The 22,829-nt window shown below is 37.4% G+C and overlaps 1 protein-coding gene across 1 annotated transcript; it reads left to right on the top strand.

The window, feature by feature from the left end:
* The first annotated feature begins 77 nt into the window (after positions 1 to 77).
* LOC136028668 (poly [ADP-ribose] polymerase tankyrase-1-like) lies at positions 78 to 15,948 on the top strand. The gene is made up of 3 exons (XM_065706495.1): positions 78 to 978; positions 12,439 to 12,499; positions 15,558 to 15,948. Exons 1-3 carry the CDS (start codon positions 78 to 80, stop codon positions 15,946 to 15,948), a joined length of 1,353 nt encoding a protein of 450 aa, XP_065562567.1.
* The last annotated feature ends 6,881 nt before the right edge of the window (positions 15,949 to 22,829 follow it).

Genomic DNA, 22,829 nt, shown 5'->3' with positions numbered 1-22,829 from the left:
AGCAGAGTGATCCTGGAGGTTCAACTAGAACAGGTTTTTTTTTTTAATTTTTATTTCATTCCATATCCAAAATGTGAATGGTTACCATATGGTCACGTCAGTTAGTTGAAATATCTGAAAAAAATATGAGTGGAAAAAAAATAATCGTTAGAGGCGATCCGAACGGAACAGTTGGACTTAAGAAAGATACAGCCTTACATATAGCTGCTGAGGAAGGTAATTTGTCCATTTGTCAACTACTAGTTGCCAAAGATGCCACTGTAGATGCCTTTAATGCATTTAATGAAACTCCTTTACGTTACGCTGTAAATGGTAACCCGTTAGACGTGGCTGAATATTTATTAGAGAAGGGAGCTGAAGTAAACAAAAAGGATAAAAATCATTACAGAACTTCTCTACATGTTGCTGCTATGAAAGGCTATTTGAATATGTGTAAACTCTTAGTTTCACAAGGTGCAAGTATAGATGCATTAGATTTATTTAACAACACTCCGTTATGTTTTGCTTTGAGTAGAAAACAATCAGAGGTTGCTCGATATCTATTAGACATTGGAGCCAACCCAAGTGTATTACACGCCCCAGCGAGGGATGGCGATTTGCGCGTTTGTCAAAAACTACTTGCCAATGGTGCAACTATAGATGCATTGGATTCACAAAATCGAACTGCCTTATGGTACGCTGTGAAAAGTGGAGAATCAAGCTCTACTAAATATTTGTTAGACAACGGAGCTAATCCAAATGTAAGGGGTGGTCGTCTCCAAAACACAATCTTACATGCCGCTGTCGAAGAAAACGATTTGAACATGTGCCAAATACTAGTTGCCATGGGTGCCAATATAGATGCTTTAGATTTGCAAAATGGAACTCCATTAATGTACGCTGTAAAATATAATCGATCCGACGTCGCTAGATATCTGCTGGAGAATGGAGCGAACCCAAATACAAAGGGTGGTATACTACATCAAGCAGCTAATCAAGGTAATGTGGGCCTTTGTCAACTACTAGTTTCAAAGGGAGCCGACATACACACTTTTAATTCCAATAACAAGACAGCTTTGATGATAGCTCTGAACAAAATATTTTTATCAAATAAGTATTGTCAACGCGACTTAGCGATAGTTGAATACTTTCTAAAAAACAAAGCAGTTTATAAATCCACAATAAAAAAAGATGTCAAAGATAAATATGTGGCAATATTCAAAAAAATACTAACTAAATGGTATCCGACAATATATAAACTTGCATATAATGGCTCACTTAAATCAATTTGTCGGGATGTAATTTGGAAAAATATTGGTAATGTAGAACTAAGTTTCTTTTTAAATGGTTTTAACATCCCAGAATGTTTGAAAAAATATATAATTTTTACAGAGGAATTGAGACACGTTTCCCAGGACCGTTTTTCCCAAGACCTAAGTGAGAAGATTTTTAATCTTTTTACGCATTGTTAATTTTCAAGTTAACCCTTTCAGACCTGAACCAAGAAGGAGTTGCATAAAAATTCTGAAAATAGCAGAGTGATCCTGGAGGTTCAACTAGAACAGGTTTATTTTTTTTTTAATTTTTATTTCATTCCATATCCAAAATGTGAATGGTTACCATATGGTCACGTCAGGTATATACAGATACTATTTTAGGTGAAAATTTGTGAAACAGTTGCGATCTGAGTTCAAACACAGTCGAACTAACGCACTTCTCATAGCAACACCTTCCCTTTTCAGTCGTATCCGGAAAATGCGAGGTCTGGTCAAACCTCACTGTTTCCGAAGGCATCCCGTCTTGCGAGGTAGTCGTATTGCGCTTGGTCACTGATAAGGATGGTCTTCCAACTCGAGGACTTTGAGATACGCCAGTAAGAACCAACCCACGAGCAATGTCCATTTTGAAGTACAGCAGAGACATGTGCTGAACATTGATCTGCTTATACTGTCGGCGGTGTATCAGCCAGGCGTTGTTCAAGGCGTTGTTTCGTGCCTATTCCCGATCATAAAAAGGACTTGCTGCCTCGTTTGCTGTACAAATCTGCCTAGGTATGGTTTGGCACTGAATGCCTGACGTGACCATTTGGTAACCGATCGTTAGCAACCTTGTTTTGCGGCTAAACTACAGCTCAGAATTAGACTAGTAATATCTCATTCGAAAGAACGCATTCTTAGCTACAAAATAAGATCATAATCAGGCTCTGAACTTACCAGAAACGTCCAGGTCATCGAGGTCGAAATCTGCACCTTTCCTCTTTTTCGACATTTTATGTTTTGTCTAAACTTGGACGCTCGCTCGACCGCTCGGGTAAAGCCTTGAGGGACAATAAATTCAAACGCGACAGAGTCAAGCAAGCGCTATCTAGTGGAAAAGAAATCACGGTTGTGACTTTGTCGAGTCGAGAGAAAAAAAATAGGAGGCGAGCGGTATCCGTATGGTGACCACAGGCATGAAAGGGTTAAAGGAACCAAAAAATTTTCAAGATCTTCAATAAGATTTATATTGTAGTATGTAAACAGTGACTCAAATTTCTTATTATTTCAATTAATTAATAAAAAATATTTTAGATTAAAATAATTTATCCTTCAAACAGGTATCTCCACTTCAGTTTATAAAAGAGGAAGTTAATTAAATTTTAATGTGGGAACTCATCATAAATCACTATTATTTGTGACAAGTGTGAGCTACGATATCAGAGAATTTGTCCCTTAGATATTTTAGCTTCAATAATCAACTATCATTGAGCCCATGCAATATGGAAAGACAGTAAATGCCGGAAAGAGCGAAGCACTGGTAATTGCAAAAATATTTGTATAATATATCAAACAGCTCGTGTTAACGAACTGTTTGATGTAGTAAGGAGTAAGTAGGGACGAACGTAGTAAGGAGCGACCCAGCTCATTAGTAAAGGAAAGTCTAAGAAACACAATTTTTATACTAATAGATACACTAAAAGAATTGCACTTTTTTGCTGATTTTAAATATATAAGATTGATCAAATTTTGCCTTTCCCATCCGAATATACGAGCCTGAGAAAATTTGCCTTATTTTAAAAAATATATAAACACCACCTAAAAGTCATAGAATCTTAATGAAAATCACACCATCGCATTCAGCGTATTAGAGAACCCTCTGTAGAAATTTCAAGCTCCTATCTACAAAAATGCGGAACTTCGTATTTTTTGCCAGAAGACCGACCACGGGTGTGTTTATTAGTTTTTTTGTTTTTTTTGGAAGGAGAGGGGTTTCCAGGGGAGATCGTATTGACCCAATTGTCCTTTGATGTCGCGAGAGTGCTCCTTCTAACGGAAATGAAAAGTTCTAGTGCCCTTATTAAGTGACCGAAAAGATGGAGATCACCTAGGACCCCTCCCACGCTGATTTTTTCCAAAAGTCCAAGGATCAAAATTTCGAGATAGCCATTTTGTTTAAAATAGTCGAAAATTATAATGAGAGGTCTTTGAGGACGACTTACTCCTCCATAGTCCCTGGGGAAGGGAGCTGCAAGTTACAAACTTGGACCAGTGTTTACATACAGCAATGGTTATTTTGAAGCTTATAGACGTTTTCAGGGGTTTTTTTGGTTGGGGGGAGGGAGGGAGCTACGTGGAAGTATCTATGGAGGGGAGTATCCCTCGCCAAAGTTTTGTCCAACTCGTTAAAACGTGAACTAATTTTTGATGCGTTTGTTAGTTTCCTTGTAGCCTGATACAACATGAAAAACCTTGATACACCTTTGGAGGCGAAGGCTAAGAACCGTCGAATCCAACTAGTGCAAAACTAACCGTTTTCAACGAATTCAACAGTAATCGAAGCGGCCGAGCCTTAGAGAAAAGAGGCCCTAACCACCGAATCTAGAAAGTAAAATAGATAGATCTATATATATATATATATATATATATATATATATATATATATATATCTATATATATAAAATAAGTTGTCTGTCTGTCTGTGTGTCAGGTGACGTCATGTTTCTGTGTTGACTGACGTCATGAAATTAGTTGTCGTCATTTTTGCTTTGACGGTGACGTCATTCAAGATATTTAAGACATATGTTCACGTAGAAATCTATTAATGTTTAAGTTTACAATGACTGATGAACTTACCATGGCAAAAGCCGATGAAGATGCTCAAAGAGTCTATGCCAAAAAACTTGCTGCTGATAGAGAAAGTCAGAAAAGAAAGCGTGCCGAGGAATCAAAAGAACAGCAAGGAAACAGGCTTGAGGCTGATAGAGAAAGAAAGAACAGAAAGCGTGCCGAGGAATCAAAAGAACAGCAAGGAAACAGGCTTGAGGCTGATAGAGAAAGAAAGAACAGAAAGCGTGCCGAGAAATCAAAAGAACAGCAAGGAAACAGGCTTGAGGCTGATAGAGAAAAAAAGAACAGAAAGCGTGCCGAGGAACTACCAGAGCAACGCGGAAGCAGACTTGCTGCTAAAAGCGAAAGTGAAAAAAGAAGGCGTGCCGAGGAATTACAAGAACAGCAAGAAATCAGGCTTGCTCCTGATAGAAAAAGTAAGAAAAGAAAGCGTGCCGAGGAATTACAAGAACAGCAAGAAATCAGGCTTGCTGCTGATAGAGAAAGTAAGAAAAGAAAGCGTGCCGAGGAATCAGAGCAACCTGAAAGTTATCGCCTGGCATTCAGGTACAACCCAGTCGATGATTATAGCTTGAGTAGATGTGTTCAAATCGGGACAATGTCTAAAATTTGTCCCAATTGCAAGGCCTTGAAATTCAATGGTGAAACAATGGGAATGTGTTGCGCCTCAGGAAAAGTTAAACTTCCTCTATTGGCTGCACCACCAGAGCCATTGAAGACGAATGAATGCTTGCCTGAAAAATTCTAATTTATGGGCACACGTAAAAATATTAAAATTAACTACAAATATGCGTGTCCGATTGCAAAACGATGACTCTGGTCAAACATTTTCAGATCAATTGCTGACAATTGGAAACGGAAAGCTCCCAGTAGACTCAATTTCAGGACGTATACAACTACCTGCTGATTTCTGTAATTTAGTGACGTCCAAAAATGAATTGATTGAAAAAGTATTTCCGAATATTCTAAAAAATTATAAAAATAATAAATGGCTAAGTGAAAGAGGGATTCTCGCACCCAAAAATATAGACGTCCACGAAATCAACAATATTGTTTTGACCAAGATTCGAGACCAGGCAGTCCTTTACAAGTCAGTCGACACAGTTTTGGAACCAAATGAAGCGGTTAATTATCCATCTGAATTTTTAAATTCCATAGATCTTTCAGGGTTTCCACCACACGTGCTACAACTTAAAATAGGCGTACCAAAAATACTTTTAAGAAATATAAACCCACCAAAGCTTTGCAATGGCACTCGACTTGCCGTAAAAAAAAACAATGGAAAACCTAATAGAGGCCACAATCTTGATAGGGCCTTTTGAGGGTGAGGCTGTTCTTATTCCTCGCATTCCCATGATTCCAAAGGATCTACCTTTTCAATTTAAAAGATTGCAATTCCCAATTCGATTAGCATTTGCAATCACCATTAACAAAGCTCAAGGTCAATCATTAAAAAAATGTGGTATAGATCTTAATACTGATTGTTTTTCCCATGGACAATTGTACGTTGCATGTTCGAGGGTCGGTAAACCTGACAATGTATTTATATGCAGCGACAATTGGACAGCGAAGAATGTTGTATATTCGCAAGTTTTACGCAGTTAATTTGTATTGTATCTATCTATCTATCTATCTATATAAAAACGAGTTGTGTGTATGCATGTTTGTTTGTTTGTAAAAAGAGCGTTTGCATATGATGTCATTATTAGTACATACGGCTTTGTATATGCAGAGACAATGGGAAAGCCAAGAATGTTGTATATTCGCAATTTTTACGTAGTTTAACTCCTGCAGACGAAATGAATGCTTGCCTAAAAAATTCTAATTTATGGGCACACGTAAAAATATTAAAATTAACTACAAATATGCGTGTCCGATTGCAAAATGATGACTCTGGTCAAACAGTAGACCCAATTTCAGGACGTATACAACTACCTGCTGATTTCTGTAATTTAGTGACGTCCAAAAATGAATTGATTGAAAAAGTATTTCCGAATATTCTAAAAAATTATAAAAATAATAAATGGCTAAGTGAAAGAGCGATTCTCGCACCCAAAAATATAGACGTCCACGAAATCAACAATATTGTTTTGACCAAGATTCGAGACCAGGCAGTCCTTTACAAGTCAGTCGACACAGTTTTGGAACCAAATGAAGCGGTTAATTATCCATCTGAATTTTTTAATTCCATAGATCCTTCAGGGTTTCCACCACACGTGCTACAACTAAAAATAGGCGTACCAATAATACTTTTAAGAAATATCAACCCACCAAAGCTTTGCAATGGCACGCGACTTGCCGTAAAAAAAAACAATGGAAAACCTAATAGAGGCCACAATCTTGACAGGGCCTTATGAGGGTGAGGCTGTTCTTATTCCTCGCATTCCCATGATTCCAACGGATCTGCTTTTTCAATTTAAAAGATTGCAATTCCCAATTCGATTAGTATTTGCAATCACCATTAACAAAGCTCAAGGTCAATCATTAGAAAAATGTGGTATAGATCTTAATACTGATTGTTTTTCCCATGGATAATTGTACGTTGCATGTTCGAGGGTCGGTAAACCTGACAATGTATTTATATGCAGCGACAATTGGACAGCGAAGAATGTTGTATATTCGCAAGTTTTACGCAGTTAATTTGTATTGTATCTATCTATCTATCTATCTATATAAAAACGAGTTGTGTGGATGCATGTTTGTTTGTTTGTAAAAAGAGCGTTTGCATATGACGTCATTATAAGTACATACGGCTTTGTATATGCACAGACAATGGGAAAGCCAAGAATGTTGTTTATTCGCAATGTTTACGTAGTTTGAAACACATATATAAATCTATCTATATTCACAGGTGGGACACAGGGACACAACTACAATGGCGCATAACTAATATGGCGCGTAACGACTTACGCGCGCGGGGGGGCTTGGGGGGGCGCGAAGCGCCCCACCAACTAGGTGTTGGGGTGGCGCGAAGCGCCACCCCAACAGCTAGTACATATATATATATAAATAAGTTGTTTGTGTGTCTGTGGGTCGATTGACGTCACTGTCCGCATATGACGTGTGAATTATTTCATCACATACCAATTCAAAAACGAATGTATTCAGGCCGAAGTAGCTCAGTTATATAACTACCTGTGTTGGCGCAGTGGGTTGGACCTTAGCGTGGTAATACGGGACCCAGAGATCTAACCATGCTGCAGGAATGCACTACAGGGCCTACGCAGGGACCTTAGTAGTCTAAAAAAAGGTAAAAACTACAAAAAAAAACTAAAAAGAAAAAAACTAATAAAAAAAACTAAAAACTGAAAAAGAAAAAGAAACAAAAAAAGGAAAAAAACTGACAAATAAAGGAGAAAAAGAAAACTAAAAAAAATAAAAATAAAAAAAAAACTAAAAAAGGTAAATGTATTCAAGCCAGAGTAGCTGAGTTGGTAAAGCGTTATGTTCCGGGTTCTAGATCCGAGAAGTTCCATGCTCAAACCTTGGCTTTAGCATTAATACAAAAGAAGAAAAAAAAACTAAAAAAGGAAAAAACTAAAAAAAAAACTAAAAAACAGGTAAAAACTACTAAAAAAACTAAAAAAGCTAAAAAACTAAAAAAAAGGTAAAAAACTAAAAACTAAAAAAGAAAAAAAACTAAAAAGATGGTAAAAACAGCAAAAAAACTAAAAAAAACTAAAAAAACTAAAAACTGAAAAAGGAAAAAAAAAGAAAAAAAGGAAAAAAACTGAAATATAAAGGAGAAAAAGAAAACTAAAAAAAAATAAAAAAAAAATAAAAAAGGTAAAAACTACAAAAAAAACTAAAAAGAAAACAAAGGAAAAAAACAAAAAATTTATTGGCAATAATGCGAAACCCTAATTGCCATTAAAATTTCATCCAACAGACAAACTGAAACTTTCATTAATGACAGATTGTCGTTAAAGACATTTTATTAATGTCATTAATGAAATTTCATTAATGACAGATAGACATATAGTAAGTATCTGCTAATTCGAGTTATTGTCATTCCACGAATATTAAAATTAGATTTGAAAACTGAGCCCTAAGAGTAAATAATGAAGCTAAAACAATAAGCTAAACTGGATACAGTTTATAGTTATGATAATGTACGGTGAAAGGTATACAGTTTTATGAGTAAGGTGTAAATTTGATTCACCTACACATTTGAATTTTTACTGATCATAGATAAGGCTGAGAGAAAAAAAAAAGTTAAAATCTTTATTTTGCATCATCTTTTAACATTTGGTTTAAGACTAGCACTATTAACTTTGGATTTGACACGCCTTACTAAATTGGACAGAATAGGGTCTAAACATTTTTCTTCTACTTTTTGCTGTTTTTCAAGTACCCAAAATACAATAAATAATTAGTGATTGAAAAATATCCAGCCTCACAATAAGTTATGAAACATATCACAGACACATAAAACTTTACTGACAGGTTTTTCTTCCCATTGCAAGCTTCTGTCATGCCTCCTCTTATCCTTCTTGACCGCCTCCTTACCGCTTTTAAACTTTCATGACACATCCTCTCAAGGTACCTTCTTTTTCGTCTTAACCGTTTGCACCGAGAAACCTCACTACTGATAAAAAGTAAACCCAAAAGGTCAAACTGGGGTGAAATTTTAAAGAGCGTTTAAGCTGATCCTAACTTTTGAGAGCCTGTAGTAACATATGATGAATCATGGTTTTTCACGTACGACCCTGAAACCAAGCGACACTCAGTAGAATGGAAAAGCCTTAGTTCGCCAAGGGAAAAAAAGTAAGGATAAGCAAGTTGAAATTCAACACCATGAATGATTGTGTATTCAAACTTCCAAAGGATCGTTCACATTAAATGGGCACCTGAACTGTTGACGGACTATCGCGAAGGTATTGACCACTCTTCGTGAACACACGCACAGAAGATAATAATAATAATAATAATAATTTATTTATAACCCACAAAATACATTAAACTGTGGAGTAAACACACAAAAAAAGAAAAAACAAGACTAAAAACATAACAACATAAATAACATAGCAGCATAACAACATACAACATAGATAAATTACCTCTAATCAAAAAATGGCCAAAGAGGGTCAGAAACACCGATCATTTGCCGAGCTTTTAGACATATATCTTTAGATAAATGTTTCAGTCGCGAGGGCGCATCAACGATGTCAAATTTAGAGACGACTGTATGATTCCGATACCACCGAGGCAGACGCAGCACATACTCGCAATACTTAAAATATCCTGAGCGTATTTTCTTTGTATCCTTCTTGCAAAGGAGGAAAGCAAAACTAGAAAGATAGAAAACAGCAGGTGCACAAAAACTAGAATAAAGACGGCATAGTCCATTTTGGTTATACCAACCACGATTTGGTGAAATTTTCGCGTATCCAACCCGCATACTTTTCAGCACGCTGGACGTAATAGCGGAGCAAGTAGACGAAAGTGACGTGGAAAAAGAGAGACCCAACCATTTAATACTTGCTGAACATGGTATAGTTGAAGAACCCAAGCAAAGAGGTGATGCTGGTGGAGGACTCCCAAAACACAAAAACTCACATTTGGAGGCATTAATTGAAAGGCCTACTGTGGATAGCGCGGCTGAAAGCCGGTAGAAGTTGGTAATTAGACTATTTTTTGTCCGCCTAAGAAGCAGAACATCATCAGCATATGCAACGTGACTAATGCCTAAATTATAATTGTAAAAAATTGACGGTTTAAGACGTTGGAGACCCGAAGCTAAAACACATTTAAAAATGCTCGGGGATAACACGACACCTTGCCTAACGCCTTTTTTAACAGGAATATACTCCCCTACCGTACCATTCCACTTCACCCTAACTGAAGAATTAGCATACCAATATTTAAGCACGGAAACAATAGAAAAAAGAAGCATTTGAATGAATTACATTATCAAAAGCACTAGATATGTCAACAGTCAAACAATACAGGGTTTTTTTTAGCAACAGCTTGCTTCATTAGCCGACCCACAATATAGTGAGCTTGAAAACAGCCCATACCTTTTCTAAAACCAAGCTGGAAGGGTGTAAAATTGCACTTGGAGTTAATGGCCGGTAGCAGTACATATTCATATAGCTTACTAAAAAAACAAGACACAGTGATAGGACGATAATTAGAGCAAGCACTGGGGTCCTTACCCCTGTTGACTATGGGAGATATACAACCCGACAAAAAACTATCTGGCACAACGGACTGTGCCAAACACATCTGAAACAATAATTGCAAATGCTTCAGCAGTTCAGGACAATCATAAGCAAAAAACTTGAAGCAAAGACCATCACTATCGAGAGACTCAGACTTACTCACTTGCATAAGAGCTCGGAGTATAACACCAGATTCCACCGACAACACTTGAGATTGGTTGATACGGATTGGGAGGATTGAGTTGACAAGCTTTGTTAAATGATTTTGGAGATTAATATTAAACGAAAGCAAAATATTTTTATAATGAGAAACGAAGTCACAGAGCCGAAGAGACGAGTTAATTGGAGGTGAGCACTTAACACTGTTTATAACCCGATCCCAGGATTTCTTGTCACAAGGACCATCCCAGGCATTCAGTCTCGCTCTACGCAGGGAATATTTGTACTCTCGTTTGGTTTTCTGTTTTATTTGATGTGCTGAACCAGAAGAAGGACAATTACAGGCTATCCACCTACGAAGCCAGAACTTAGCTTTTGTTTAGCTATCTTCACTTTAGGATCAACTTTCCAAAAGGGATTGCGAGTACCCGCTCGCACGCACTCGGAGGGTACAGCTGTTTTAGCGGCAGACTTTAGACAGAACACTATTTGCTGATAATACGAGTTGATATCTATCCGCGTTGAAGTTGTAGATACAGATGTTTGCAATAAGTGGAAAGGCACTTTAATAGATGATAATAACTGGGACAATGTCAATACATAAAGTGGAACATTGGTATTTTCCCAATTTAACTTTGAGAACCACTTGGGAGAGTTATGTTGCACAGAGGTCGCCATGGAGCAAAATAGTTGGCACGTGATTGGTAAATGATCGCCGTCGATTTTAGAGTCTTCCACATGAACTATTGATGAAAGTAGAGTTGAATCTGACACAATTACATAATCAAGGTTGGAAGTAAGACCACCACGATTGTGAATATAAGTAAATAGAAGATCTTTATCAGCAAGATGGAATCCTCCAGGTAGTGAATCGAGAAAGATTTCAGATCGGTCGGAATTAGATAATAAATCAGTGTTCATGTCGCCGGCGAGAACCCATTTGGTATTTTGTTTTGAAAGGTCGCTAAGTAGCGTTCGTAGGCGATTACATGCTTGTGAAAAACTAGACAATGACTGCACAGTCTTTTTATTACAGGGGAAATAAATGTTTATAAATGCGGTATCACCACATTTTGTCGCTAAGATGTTAGCGTCGCTTTGCAATAATATCGGCTGAGTCTTGTGTCTGAAATAGATGGCCTGACCTCTTGATGGCCTTCCACGGGTTTTTGGGCGGCTCTCAAGAAGGTATAATGGGTCCGAGAACGCTTTAGGCTATCAACATTCACTTTAGAGAGAAGGTGCTCCTGTAGAAACACAATATCATTTCCAAGTAGCTCACTTATCAGTAGATCCTTGTCTTTTGTACCATTAATATTAAGGGAAACAAAGCTAAACGAGTTTGAGCATTCATTTATTAGCGTTGTTGAGAGCCGATCGGAGAACTTTGCATTTCAGGCTAAAACTTATGTGTTATATAGTGCAATTTGCACATTTTGGTGAGGCTTGGCAAGGGTTTTCCTTGGAATTCACATGAGGGCCAGAACATCTGGAACACTTGGGATGTGCTGGTGAGCTGGGACAAGCTCGAATCAGGTGATCAGTGCTTTGACAGCGAAAGCATCGACGCGGAATGGATTGAAAGGGCTTAGCGTGAAAAATTTCATACCCAATACGGGTTCCCGACTCCAGAACCGCGTTCAGAGCGGTTTTGTCGACGAACTCGAGGCGAAAAGTACGAGAGTCCCCGATTTGACTAGCACTAATAAGTCCTTCCACTGAGGCCTCCAAATCAGCTCTTGAATAATTATGGGGTATATCCCGGACCACAGCTAAAGGCTTTTTATCAATCACTCTGGCTCCAACGTTAGGGATGGAGCTAGTAACAGCTTCAGCAAGCGAGTCGGCTGAGCGCTTATCGCGTACCATCACAACCCAGCTTTTGCTATGTGGCTTAGATTTTAGACTTATGATTCCGTCATGACCATCCAACGTTTCGAGCTTCTTCATGCGAAGGATAGGGTCGCTGAGCTCCGGGGGTGGGTTTCTTACAACGACAGCGTAGGACGGTTATTTCATATTTTGAGTAGGGGCAACAAGCTTAGACTGTCCCTCTGTAACCTTGGACGCAATATCACGCAGCTGTTCAAGGCAAGAATTCACCTTGGCACTGAGGGTACTGAAGGCATCGACAACGATCATTGGCACTTCGCTGGGACATTTGATAACAAAGTCCGGAAGCTTTATGTTCTGGGAATCGCACTTTACAAGCGAAGAAATAATGTCCGAAGCACAGTTTAATGCAGCATTGGCTCCTACGCGCTTCGATGGGACTTCATTCGGAAAAAGATTTAAAAAAGCAATTTACGGGTCTCACCAAGAGAAGAAGACTCGAAGAAATCGGCCAAGTACTCTTTTATCGTATAGGGCGAAACTCCTTTAGCAAGATTTTTCTGTACAAAGCACAGGATAGGATTGTAGAAAAGTTCATCTTCGCACCAATTGCCAATTCCCATTTTCTCTAGATTGAATGTTCACTTGCAAGAGAAGTAAGGGAAGCGTTGGAGGCTGCCTACCTTGTCCCTACACTTTAAGGGACAAGCCCGGCGGGTACCACGGCTCTTGCAAACAGCTCTCCCCCACCCTTCTGCTTACTTTTCTCCTATCACCTTTATCGTAACGCAATCGTCTATAATATCGGAAATTATAATTATTTTCGCAACTGCTTAATTCTGACCTATATCATATATAGGTTATGAAAATATCGATAAGAGAAATCACTGTTCCCAAGGGAATTTTCAATCAAGTCTGAAAATAATCCGCTTATTTATAATTCTTTGGACACTGAATTAATTATTATGAAAATATTGGCTATATGTCTGGTAGAGACGATAATCCTTTACCAAATATTAGTGATAGGTTCAATCCAAAATAGGACCTCACACCTTGAACTCTGATTGAATACTGATTCAATCTGTATACCTGATCAAGAATACCTGACATCTGAAAAATTCGTTCGTGTATCCTTAAGGTGGATCTCCGAGGTTTGAAGCAAATTCTATTTCCTATAGCATTGAAATACGCAACGAGATTCTCTCCTTTCTCATTGGCTTAATTGCTCTCTTGAGGGTTGTACCAGAATATTTAAATACTGTTGAATATTACGACCGGATTTAAAGGGAATTTAAATTTTTTTTACATGTCTAATTGGTAACAGCTGACCATTGGAATTTGGTTGGTTACAAGTCAGATAACAGTTTAGCATTTGAATTTTCACAATGGGTAGAAAAAAAATAAGAACAATTAAAGGATGGGAAAACCTGAGACATTGGTAAGTTCTATTCCAACGTTATTGTAGATTATATTACTTTTATTCATGTACAAGTTACATTTTCAAACAGTTCGTGGTAACGAACTGTAGTAAGGAGCGAAGGGGCTCAATAGTAACCAAAACTCTGAAAAACGAAGTTTTGATACAAATAGTTACATCAAAAGAATTGCATTTTAATGCTGATTTGAAATATATAAGTTTCATCAAGTTTAGTCTTACCGGTCAAAAGTTCTTACCGGTCAAAAGTTACGAGCCTGAGAAAATGTGCCTTATTTTAGAAAATAGGCGGAAATATCCTCTAAAAGTCACATAATCTTAACAAAATCACACCATCAGAGTCAGCGTATCCGAGAACCCTACTGTAGAAGTTTCAAGCCCCTATCATAAAAAAGGTGGAATTTTGTATTTTTGCCAGAAGACAGATAACGGGTGCGTATTTTTTGTTTTTTCCTCAGGGGTGATTGTATCGACCTAGTTGTCCTAGAATGTCGCAAGAGGGTTCATTCTAACGTAAATTAAAAGTTCTAGTGTCATTTTTAAGTGACCGAAAAACTGGAGGGCACCGAGGCCCCCTCCAACGCACATTTTTCTCCAAGCTCACCGGATCAAAATTTCGAGATAACCATTCTGTTTAACTCAGTCAAAAACCTAATAAATATGTCTTTGGGGATGACTAAATTCACCTCAGTTCCCGGGGGAGGGGCGGCAACTTATAAACTTAGACCATTGTTTACACATAGTAGTTGTTAATTATGAAGTGTACAGACGTTTTCAGGGGGGACTTTTTTGTGTTGGGGTTAGGGTGGGTCGGGGGGGGGGCAGGTTACGTGGGAGGATCTTTCCATGGAGGAATTTTTCATGAGGGAAGAGAATTTCCATGAAGGGGTCGCAGGATTTTCTAGCATCATTTATAAAAAGACAATGAGAAAATGTCTTTTTTTCAACAGGAAGTAATGATCAACATTAAAACTTAAAACGAGCATAAAAAATTACTTAAATAAGGGGGTTTGTCTCTTCCACAATACCTTGCTCTTTACGCTAAAGTATTTTTAGTAACTTCAATTAGTTATTCTACGGCCTTTGTGATTCAAGGGTCATTCTGAAAGATTTGGGACAAAATTCAAGCTTTAGTGTAAAGAACGAGGTATTGACGAGGGGGCAAACTCCCTCATATACGTAATAAAAATACACACATATATAAGTTCGTTACATAATCTAATTCGTAAGGTATGTATGTTTATTACTAACAAAAACATTTGTAAAAATAAAATAAAAAAAAATTAGTTGTATTTTTAAGTAACCAAACATTTGGAGGTAACTAGGCCTCCTTTCCCACCCCTTTTTTTAGCAAATGATTTTAGCAATCATTTTTCTAAAATGATTAGAGTGAAGAGATCAGGATGAAACTTGGTGAGTAGAATAAGCAAATATCGTAGATACGTGATTGACGTAACCGGACTGGATCCGCTCTCTTTGGGGGAGTTAGGGGAGTCTAGTGCTTTGGCGAGTTCGGTGCTTCTGGACGTGCTAGGACAATAAAGATTGGCAGGCATGTCAGGGACCTGCACAAACTGACTTGATAGAGTCGTTTTTCCCGATTTGACCATCTGGGGGGCTGAAGGGAGAGGAAAAATTAAAAAAATGAGGTATGTTTAACTTACCAGTGGGTGATCAGATCTTAATGAAATTTGATATTTAGAAGGACCTGGTGTCTTAGAGCTCTTATTTTAAATCCCGACCGGCATTAATTATCTGATTTTCCTTTTCAATCAATCCATTGATTCTTAGAATTTTGCTAGAGCTCATACCATATGAGCTCTTGGCTCTTCCGACCTCGTCATAAGTGCCATATGAACTCTTAGCTCTTGTTTTTTTCAGGAAGAAAAACTTGCCCGAACAAGAAAGTTTACCAGAACAAGAAAAATTTCCAATGTCTCCAAATTGTTCCAGCCTTTCCGAAACTCCGAATCCGGCTTTAACTATTATAAATGATTCTACGGTTAGTAAAAATGCGGCATCTGGTAGCTCTTGCGATTTTTGTTCGCCAGGAGAACACTTTGGAATCGATTTGTCTGGAATTCCAAATGTAAATTGTATAGTCAACTTGCGTCATCTGCTTAGTGAGTTTATAGAAGCAATAAAACATCAGTTCAATTGCAAGGACGGGAAATCAAAGCTTCGCGTGAAAGAAATTAAAAACACTGGACTCCAAACAAAGCTCGTCATTATCTGCCAAGACTGTGGCTGGAAAAAAGCGAGTAGAAGGTGAGCCGGAAGCCCCCCTCACTACTGTAAAAGAATACCTAACAAATTTCAGTGAGCAGATATTAGGTAACAAAAAAGAGAAGATCAGCAATTTACGAGGCAACGTGAACGTGAAAGCTGTATGGGGTATCATGGGGCCCGGAGAGGCTACGCATCTTTGAACGAATTATTAAGTGTATTGGGAATAAAAAATATGAATCCGAAAACGTTTATGAATTTAGAACGCTTAGTTGGTAACGCATGGATGGATGCACTATCAGATGTCTTAGAAGAAAATGGTCGTGAATTCCTGAAATTAGCCATTCATGAGGACAGGTTTATCAACGATTTTTTCTGGACTAAGGTCATCTGTGATGGTGGCTGGAATAAACGCAGCAAAGGACACGATTATACTGCAAAAGGTTGTGTTGGGGTAATCATTGATGCCTTTACGAAAAAATTATTATATGTAGGAATAAGAAATAAATATTGTTACCTCTGCTTCAGCTCAAAGAAGGCAAACCAGAAAGTGAAAGATCATGTTTGCTCTATGAACTACAATGGTCCCTCAAAGAGCATGGAAACCGACATTCTTGTTGAAGGTTTTCACCAAAGTGAAGCCATGCATAACCTTCAGTATTTACAATACATCGGAGACGGCGATTCTAGTGTTTTTTACAAGCTAAGACAAAGTGTTTCATACGGATCATGTATCCAAAAAGAAGAATGTGCCAATCACGTGACCAAGAACTATACAAAATACCTCCATAATGTTGTGAAGACAAAAAAAGGGATGCACAGCAAATTTCTTTCAAATGACATAATTCTAAAGCTAACCAAAAATCTACGAGGTGCAATAAAAAAGAACTCGGCTGATGGTGGGTCTGCCGAAAATCTAAGACAACTCATACGAAGAGGCCCAGAGCATGTGTTTGGTAATCACAAACAGTATGATTCTGGCTGTGCCAAAAAGAATGGGGTCTTAGAAACTGTGGAGAACCGCTATAATAACCTTCCGAAAACTATTTTGGAGGATGTAAAAGCTGGCGTGGAAAATATTTGTAAAAAAGCGGACTTATTAAGAAACCATGCAACGACCAATCTTGCCGAGAATTATATGTCTGTTGCAGTGAAATTCGTCGGCGGAAAACAAATAAGCCGCTCGAAACGTTGGTCATACCATGCTAGGATAAGTGGAGCAAGCCTATCCTACTCCTTGGGCCCGAAATGGCAATCTTCTACATGGAAAAAAGCATTTGGCTACAGTCCTTGCAAAATAACAAAAGAATACACGGTGAAAACTTCTAATCTTCAGAAACGGACAAAAACAAATCAGAAAAGATATTACGCAACCATGGGTGGGAGATATCTGGCCAAAAAGAAAGAGAATCAGAGTTTGCCTAAAGGCGATCAAAATTACGGACCAAATTGCAACAAGCCTGATATGAATCCAGAGGAATTTGAAATCGCAAAGGCTGATTATGTTGCAAAAAATATGAATCTGGATGGAGCCAAACTGCAGGAGATCTACGTAAACACAAAGGGGCAAAATGATAACTGGATATTTGAGAGGAGCAAAAGGATTACTGCCACTTATTTTCATAGAATAGCTTCTCGCAAAAAAATACTCCAACCGCACCCATAGTCAAGAATATCCGAATTAATCCTAATTTCAAATCTATTCCAATGATTAGGGGAATTCAACTGGAGGCTATTGCACTGACGGCGAACGAGCAGAGAGAGGGAGTATCATTAATAAAAGGAGATCAAATGGGACTACTCATTCATCCAAATATCCAGTTTCTTGGAGCTTCTCTTGATGGTCGCTTAGAAAACGGCACACCAGTTGAAGCGACGACTGTCCATAATATTCCCAGAGGAATGACCATAAGGGAAGTGGCATCCCAAAAAGGATTGGTATGGTCACACAATTCAAAATTGGAGTTAAAGAAAAATCACAAATACTATGCTCAAATTCAAGGTCAGCTAGAAATCACCAATCAAGAAGAATGTCACTTGGTGGTATATCACCATGAGCATGATGTGGAAATTTTCCGAGATCAAAACTATTCCGAGATCAAAAGAGTATTTTTTGTCCAAATTACCAAAGCTTCAGGAGTTTTGGAGCGATTGTTTACTTCCGGAGATATTAGACTCGCGATTGATTAGGAACATGCCACTTAGAGATCTTGCCTTAGTCCGGGCTGCAGCAAATCGCGGAATGAAACGGACTTTGGAGCCAGAAGACAGTGGATGTGAGAAAATTACTTGGTCCGACACTGAAAGTGAATATTGAAAGTGGATTTTCAATTGACATGTGAAGAGCATTGACATGCGAATAGTATAGAGATTGTTTAGGGGTCATAATGTATTAGTAGCAGTATTGTTAACCTTAACCTATTAGGGTTGTTTGAATAGTAGACTATTATAGGTTAACTATTAGTGTTGGTGAATAGCATATAAATATTAGTAAGTAAATTCTATTTGAGAAATTTCAGCATTCTGTCGAAGTCCAAACCATGTTGATAAATAAACTCTAATTACGTTGAGATTTAGTTGCTACTTTAGGCACTTCCAGGTAAGCTAGGACAGCTAAATTTGGCAGGCGTATCAGGGAGCGGACCAGATTAAATTGGAAATAGTCATTTTCCCGATCTGACCATCTGGAGGGGGTGGGGGCCGGTTAATTCGGAAAAATAATATTTTTTCGGGGGCCGGTAATATTTCAGAAAAATTTCGGTTAATAGAAAAATGAAATATTTTTAACTTATGAACGGGTGACGGGATCTTAACGAAATTTGATGTTTGGAAAAATGTTGCGTCTCAGAGCTCTTATTTCAAATCCCAACTGGATCCTGTGACATTGGGGGAATTGAGGGGGGAAACCTAAAATCTTGGAAAACGCTTAGAGTCGAGGGATCAGGATGAAACCTGATGGGAAAAGTAAGCACAAGTCCTAGATACGCGACTGACATAACTACAACGGATCCGCTCTCGTTGGGGGGGGGGGGTTAATTCTGAAAAAAATAGAAAAAATGAGGTATTTTTAACTTAGGAAAGAGTCATCAGACCCCAATGAAATTTGATGTTTGGAAGGATATCGTGTCTCATAGCTCTTATTTTAAATTCCGACCGGATCCGGAGACATTGGGGGAGAAATGGGAGGGGGAACCTAAAATCATGGAAAACGCTTAGAGTGGAGGGATCGGGATGAAACCTGGTGGTAAAAATAATCGTAAGTCTTAGATATGAGATTGACATAACTGGAACGGATCTGCTCTCTTCGCGGGAGTTGGGAGGAGGATGGTTAATTCTGAAAAATTAAAAAATAAGGTATTTTCGAGTGACGAAGGAGAGATTAGATTTTATAGAAATTTGATATTTGGAAGGATATCACGTCTCAGAGCTCTTATTTTAAGTCCCGACCGGATCCAGTGAAGAGGAAGTTGGGGGGGGGACCTAAAATCTTGGAAAATGCTTAGAGTACAGGGGTCGGGATGAAACTTGGTGGTAAAACTACGTACAAGTCCTAGAAACGGGATTGACATACCTGGAACAGATCTGCTCTCTTTGGGGGAGTTGGGGAGGGAGGGTTAATTCTAAAAAATAGAAAAAATTAGGTATTTTAACTTATGAAAGAGTAATCGTACCTTTATGAAATTTCATATTTCGAAGGACCTCGAAACTCAGATCTCTCGTTTTAAATCCCTACCAGATTCAGTGTCATTAGGGGGGGGGGCGGTATTACTGGTACGGATCCGTTCTCTTTGAGGGAGCTAGAAGTTGTTAATTTGGAAAAATTAGAAAAATTGAGGTGTTTTTGACTTAAGAATGGGTGACCAGACCTTAATAAAATTTTATAATTGGAAGAAACTCAGGTCTCAGAGCTTTTCTTTCAAATCCCGACCAGATCTTTTGACATTGGGAGGGGGGAATTGGAGGGGGAAACTGGAAATCTTGGAAAACGGTTATAAACGGCGTAGATACGTAATTGACGTAACTGGACTGGATCCGTTTTCTTTGGGGGAGTTAGGTGGTGTGGTTCAGTGCTTTGGCGAGTTTAGTGCTTCTGGACGTGTTAGGACGATAAAAATTGGTAGGCATGTCAGGGAGCTGCACTAATTGACTTGTTACAGTTGTTTTCCCCGATTCGACCATCTGGAGGGCTGAAGGGAGAGGAAAAATTGAGGTATTTTTAACTTACGAGTGGGCGATCGGATCTTAATGAATTCTGATATTTAGAAGTACCTTGTATCTCAAAGCTCTTATTTTAAATCCCGACCAGCATTAAGCCTCTGATTTTTCTTTTAAAGCAATCTATTGATTCTTGGAATTTTGCTAGAGCTCATATCATATGAGCTCTTGGCTCTTCTTGACCTTGTCACAAGTGCCATATGAGCTCTTAGCTCTTGTTTTTGATGAATAGTATATAAATATAAGTAGTTTTAAGGGGTTTCCTTCCTCCCTTACCTGTATTTATGACCCCAGGGCAAGGGTGTCTAATGTTTATTATGTACCTTCAGGAACATATCACTTTAAATTACATTAATTTAATAAGTATATGCATTACTCCGTAAAGCAAAGTATATGATTACGCCGGTTCCAAACCGGGGTAATCAGTCATTTATGAACGAGCTTATAAATCATCAACTATATGAGACGATGGGGAAAAACCAAAATATTCTAAGATACGGCACTATTAGGAATAAAATGAGATCCCGTGGAACTAAAATGGACGAATATCCTGCAACGTTAGATTTAAAAAAAATAATGTTCGTATATTTTATAGGCCGACAATCGGCGTTTCTTTACTTTTAAGAGCCAATAATGTCTAAAATAATGTGTTTTAAAGAATAACGTTCTTTTTAAAAATAATATTCATACATTTTATAGGCCTACAATCGATGTTTCTTTACTTTTAAAGGCCAATAATGTTTAAAATAATGTGTTTTTAAGAATAATGTTCTTTTTAAAAATAATGTTCATACATTTTATAGGCCTACAATCAGTGTTTCTTTACTTTTAAAGGCCAATAATGTTTAAAATAATGTGTTTTTAAGAATAATGTTCTTTTTTAAAAATAATGTTCATACATTTTATAGGTCTACAATCGGTGTTTCTTTACTTTTAAAGGCCAATAATGTTTAAAATGATGTGTTTTTAAGAATAATATTCTTTTTAAAAATAATGTTCATACATTTTATAGGCCTACAATCGGTGTTTCTTTACTTGTAAAGCCAAACTGTTATCTGCTTTGTAACCTAACAAATTCCAATTCGTATGGTGTTAAAATGATATTGCCTCAAGGTGTTGTTGCCAATTATACATGTTTTCAACTTCCTTTTAAATCTGGTCTTAATGCTAAGGAGATGTCAACATTCTTAATGATATTCTGGCAAACCCCTCAAGGAGTGCTTAAGCCAATGAGAAAGGAGGAAATCTTGAATACTAAGAATTATTGCTAAAAATCATCTGTTATAACTACAAACTTAACAATCTTTGGTATTATTTGTTGGTATAAGATCTACAAAACGACACAAAAATCAAGGCTATATGATTAGTACAACCCTTTTAAACAGTAAAGGAAGAATATCTTAAATGGCAAATTTTAAAGGAAACTGATGATAATAAAAAAAAAAATTCACGGCCAAAATTTTTGAAATCTTGTGGCAAATGGAGAGGGTACTTTACAATTCTCTACATTTTCTAAAAGTAATTTTATTGCTACTTTTAAAAATTAGAGGTGTCCCCACTAATTAATTTTTTATGAAGCTCTAAAGAAAAAAAATGCAAATTTGTTCGGCCTATTCATGTCAAAGCTTTCAATGAAGCCAAAGTAATTTTTTTATCAAAGAATCTGCTCGTGTCTGTTGTTAATACGCATTTCACTGCTATAGGAAAATAGCATTGGCTTCAAACCTCGGAGATCCACCTGAAGCCTTTGCATAGAGTGATGTTTGTGTCCTAATTTTTACCAAAAAGAAAATCATTTACTATTTGCTATATTTTACTATTTTCGATTAACTATTAACTATTTTTAATTTTACTATTTTTAGTTATTTTTTACTATTATTAATTTACTATTTTTTATTTTTACATTTATTTTTGCAGTATTAGTGTTCTACTTTGCCTTAATGTGATGATTTCGGCTGGATGACTTAAAACTGCGACTGTTGTAGACTCTTTGCCACGTTACGAGCATGTTAATATTTTACTCCATAGAAAACATCAACTAAAAATACGTTCTTTAGAAAAATCGCCATCTATTTACCGAGTTCTATCATAATATGTTATGGGATTTTCCTTTTGATCAAGTGCTGTTATTCTGTTTGGGACCCTATTGCCGCGAGGTTTCCCTGTTCAACAACGCATTCTTCTTTGACTATACTTAGCGCGAAGAACAATTGTATTTTGAACTTTTTTTCTAATTATAAATATTAAAGTTCCAAGGACAGTGAAAGGGAAACATGATTGCTTTAATTGGTTAAATGGGTACTTCACAACCACATATGTCTTGAAAAATATGAATACCATCGAGATTACCATTTTTATTGAAAGCCGTCTCCTTTGTCAGTTTTTGATGGAATCGGGCATCCAATTTAGAAGAAAGAAACGTGTATGAAAAAGCAGGTAAAAATATATGGGCCCAAACAGATCAAGAAGGTATAGTTTTCCTTTAAAGGCTTAGCTGTTTACAACATAAAAAATTAGCTGCTTATTCGTTTTCACGAAACAATGTGGCGACATTGAGAAAAATGGGGCACTACCCTAACAACTTTGTTTTGAAACAACCAAAATGGAAAGCGGCGGTTTTCGAGTACGAATAAACCTTAAATGGGTTCAGGGAGGAGCTGGAGCTTTATCCTATATTATACTTCTTTTTCTACATTTTTTGCGCCTCTGAGT

The sequence above is a fragment of the Artemia franciscana genome, chromosome 7, assembly GCF_032884065.1.
Source record: "Artemia franciscana chromosome 7, ASM3288406v1, whole genome shotgun sequence".
Lineage (NCBI taxonomy): Eukaryota > Metazoa > Arthropoda > Branchiopoda > Anostraca > Artemiidae > Artemia > Artemia franciscana.
Note: the sequence above shows the minus strand (reverse complement) of the source record. Positions and strands in the feature narration are given on the sequence as shown.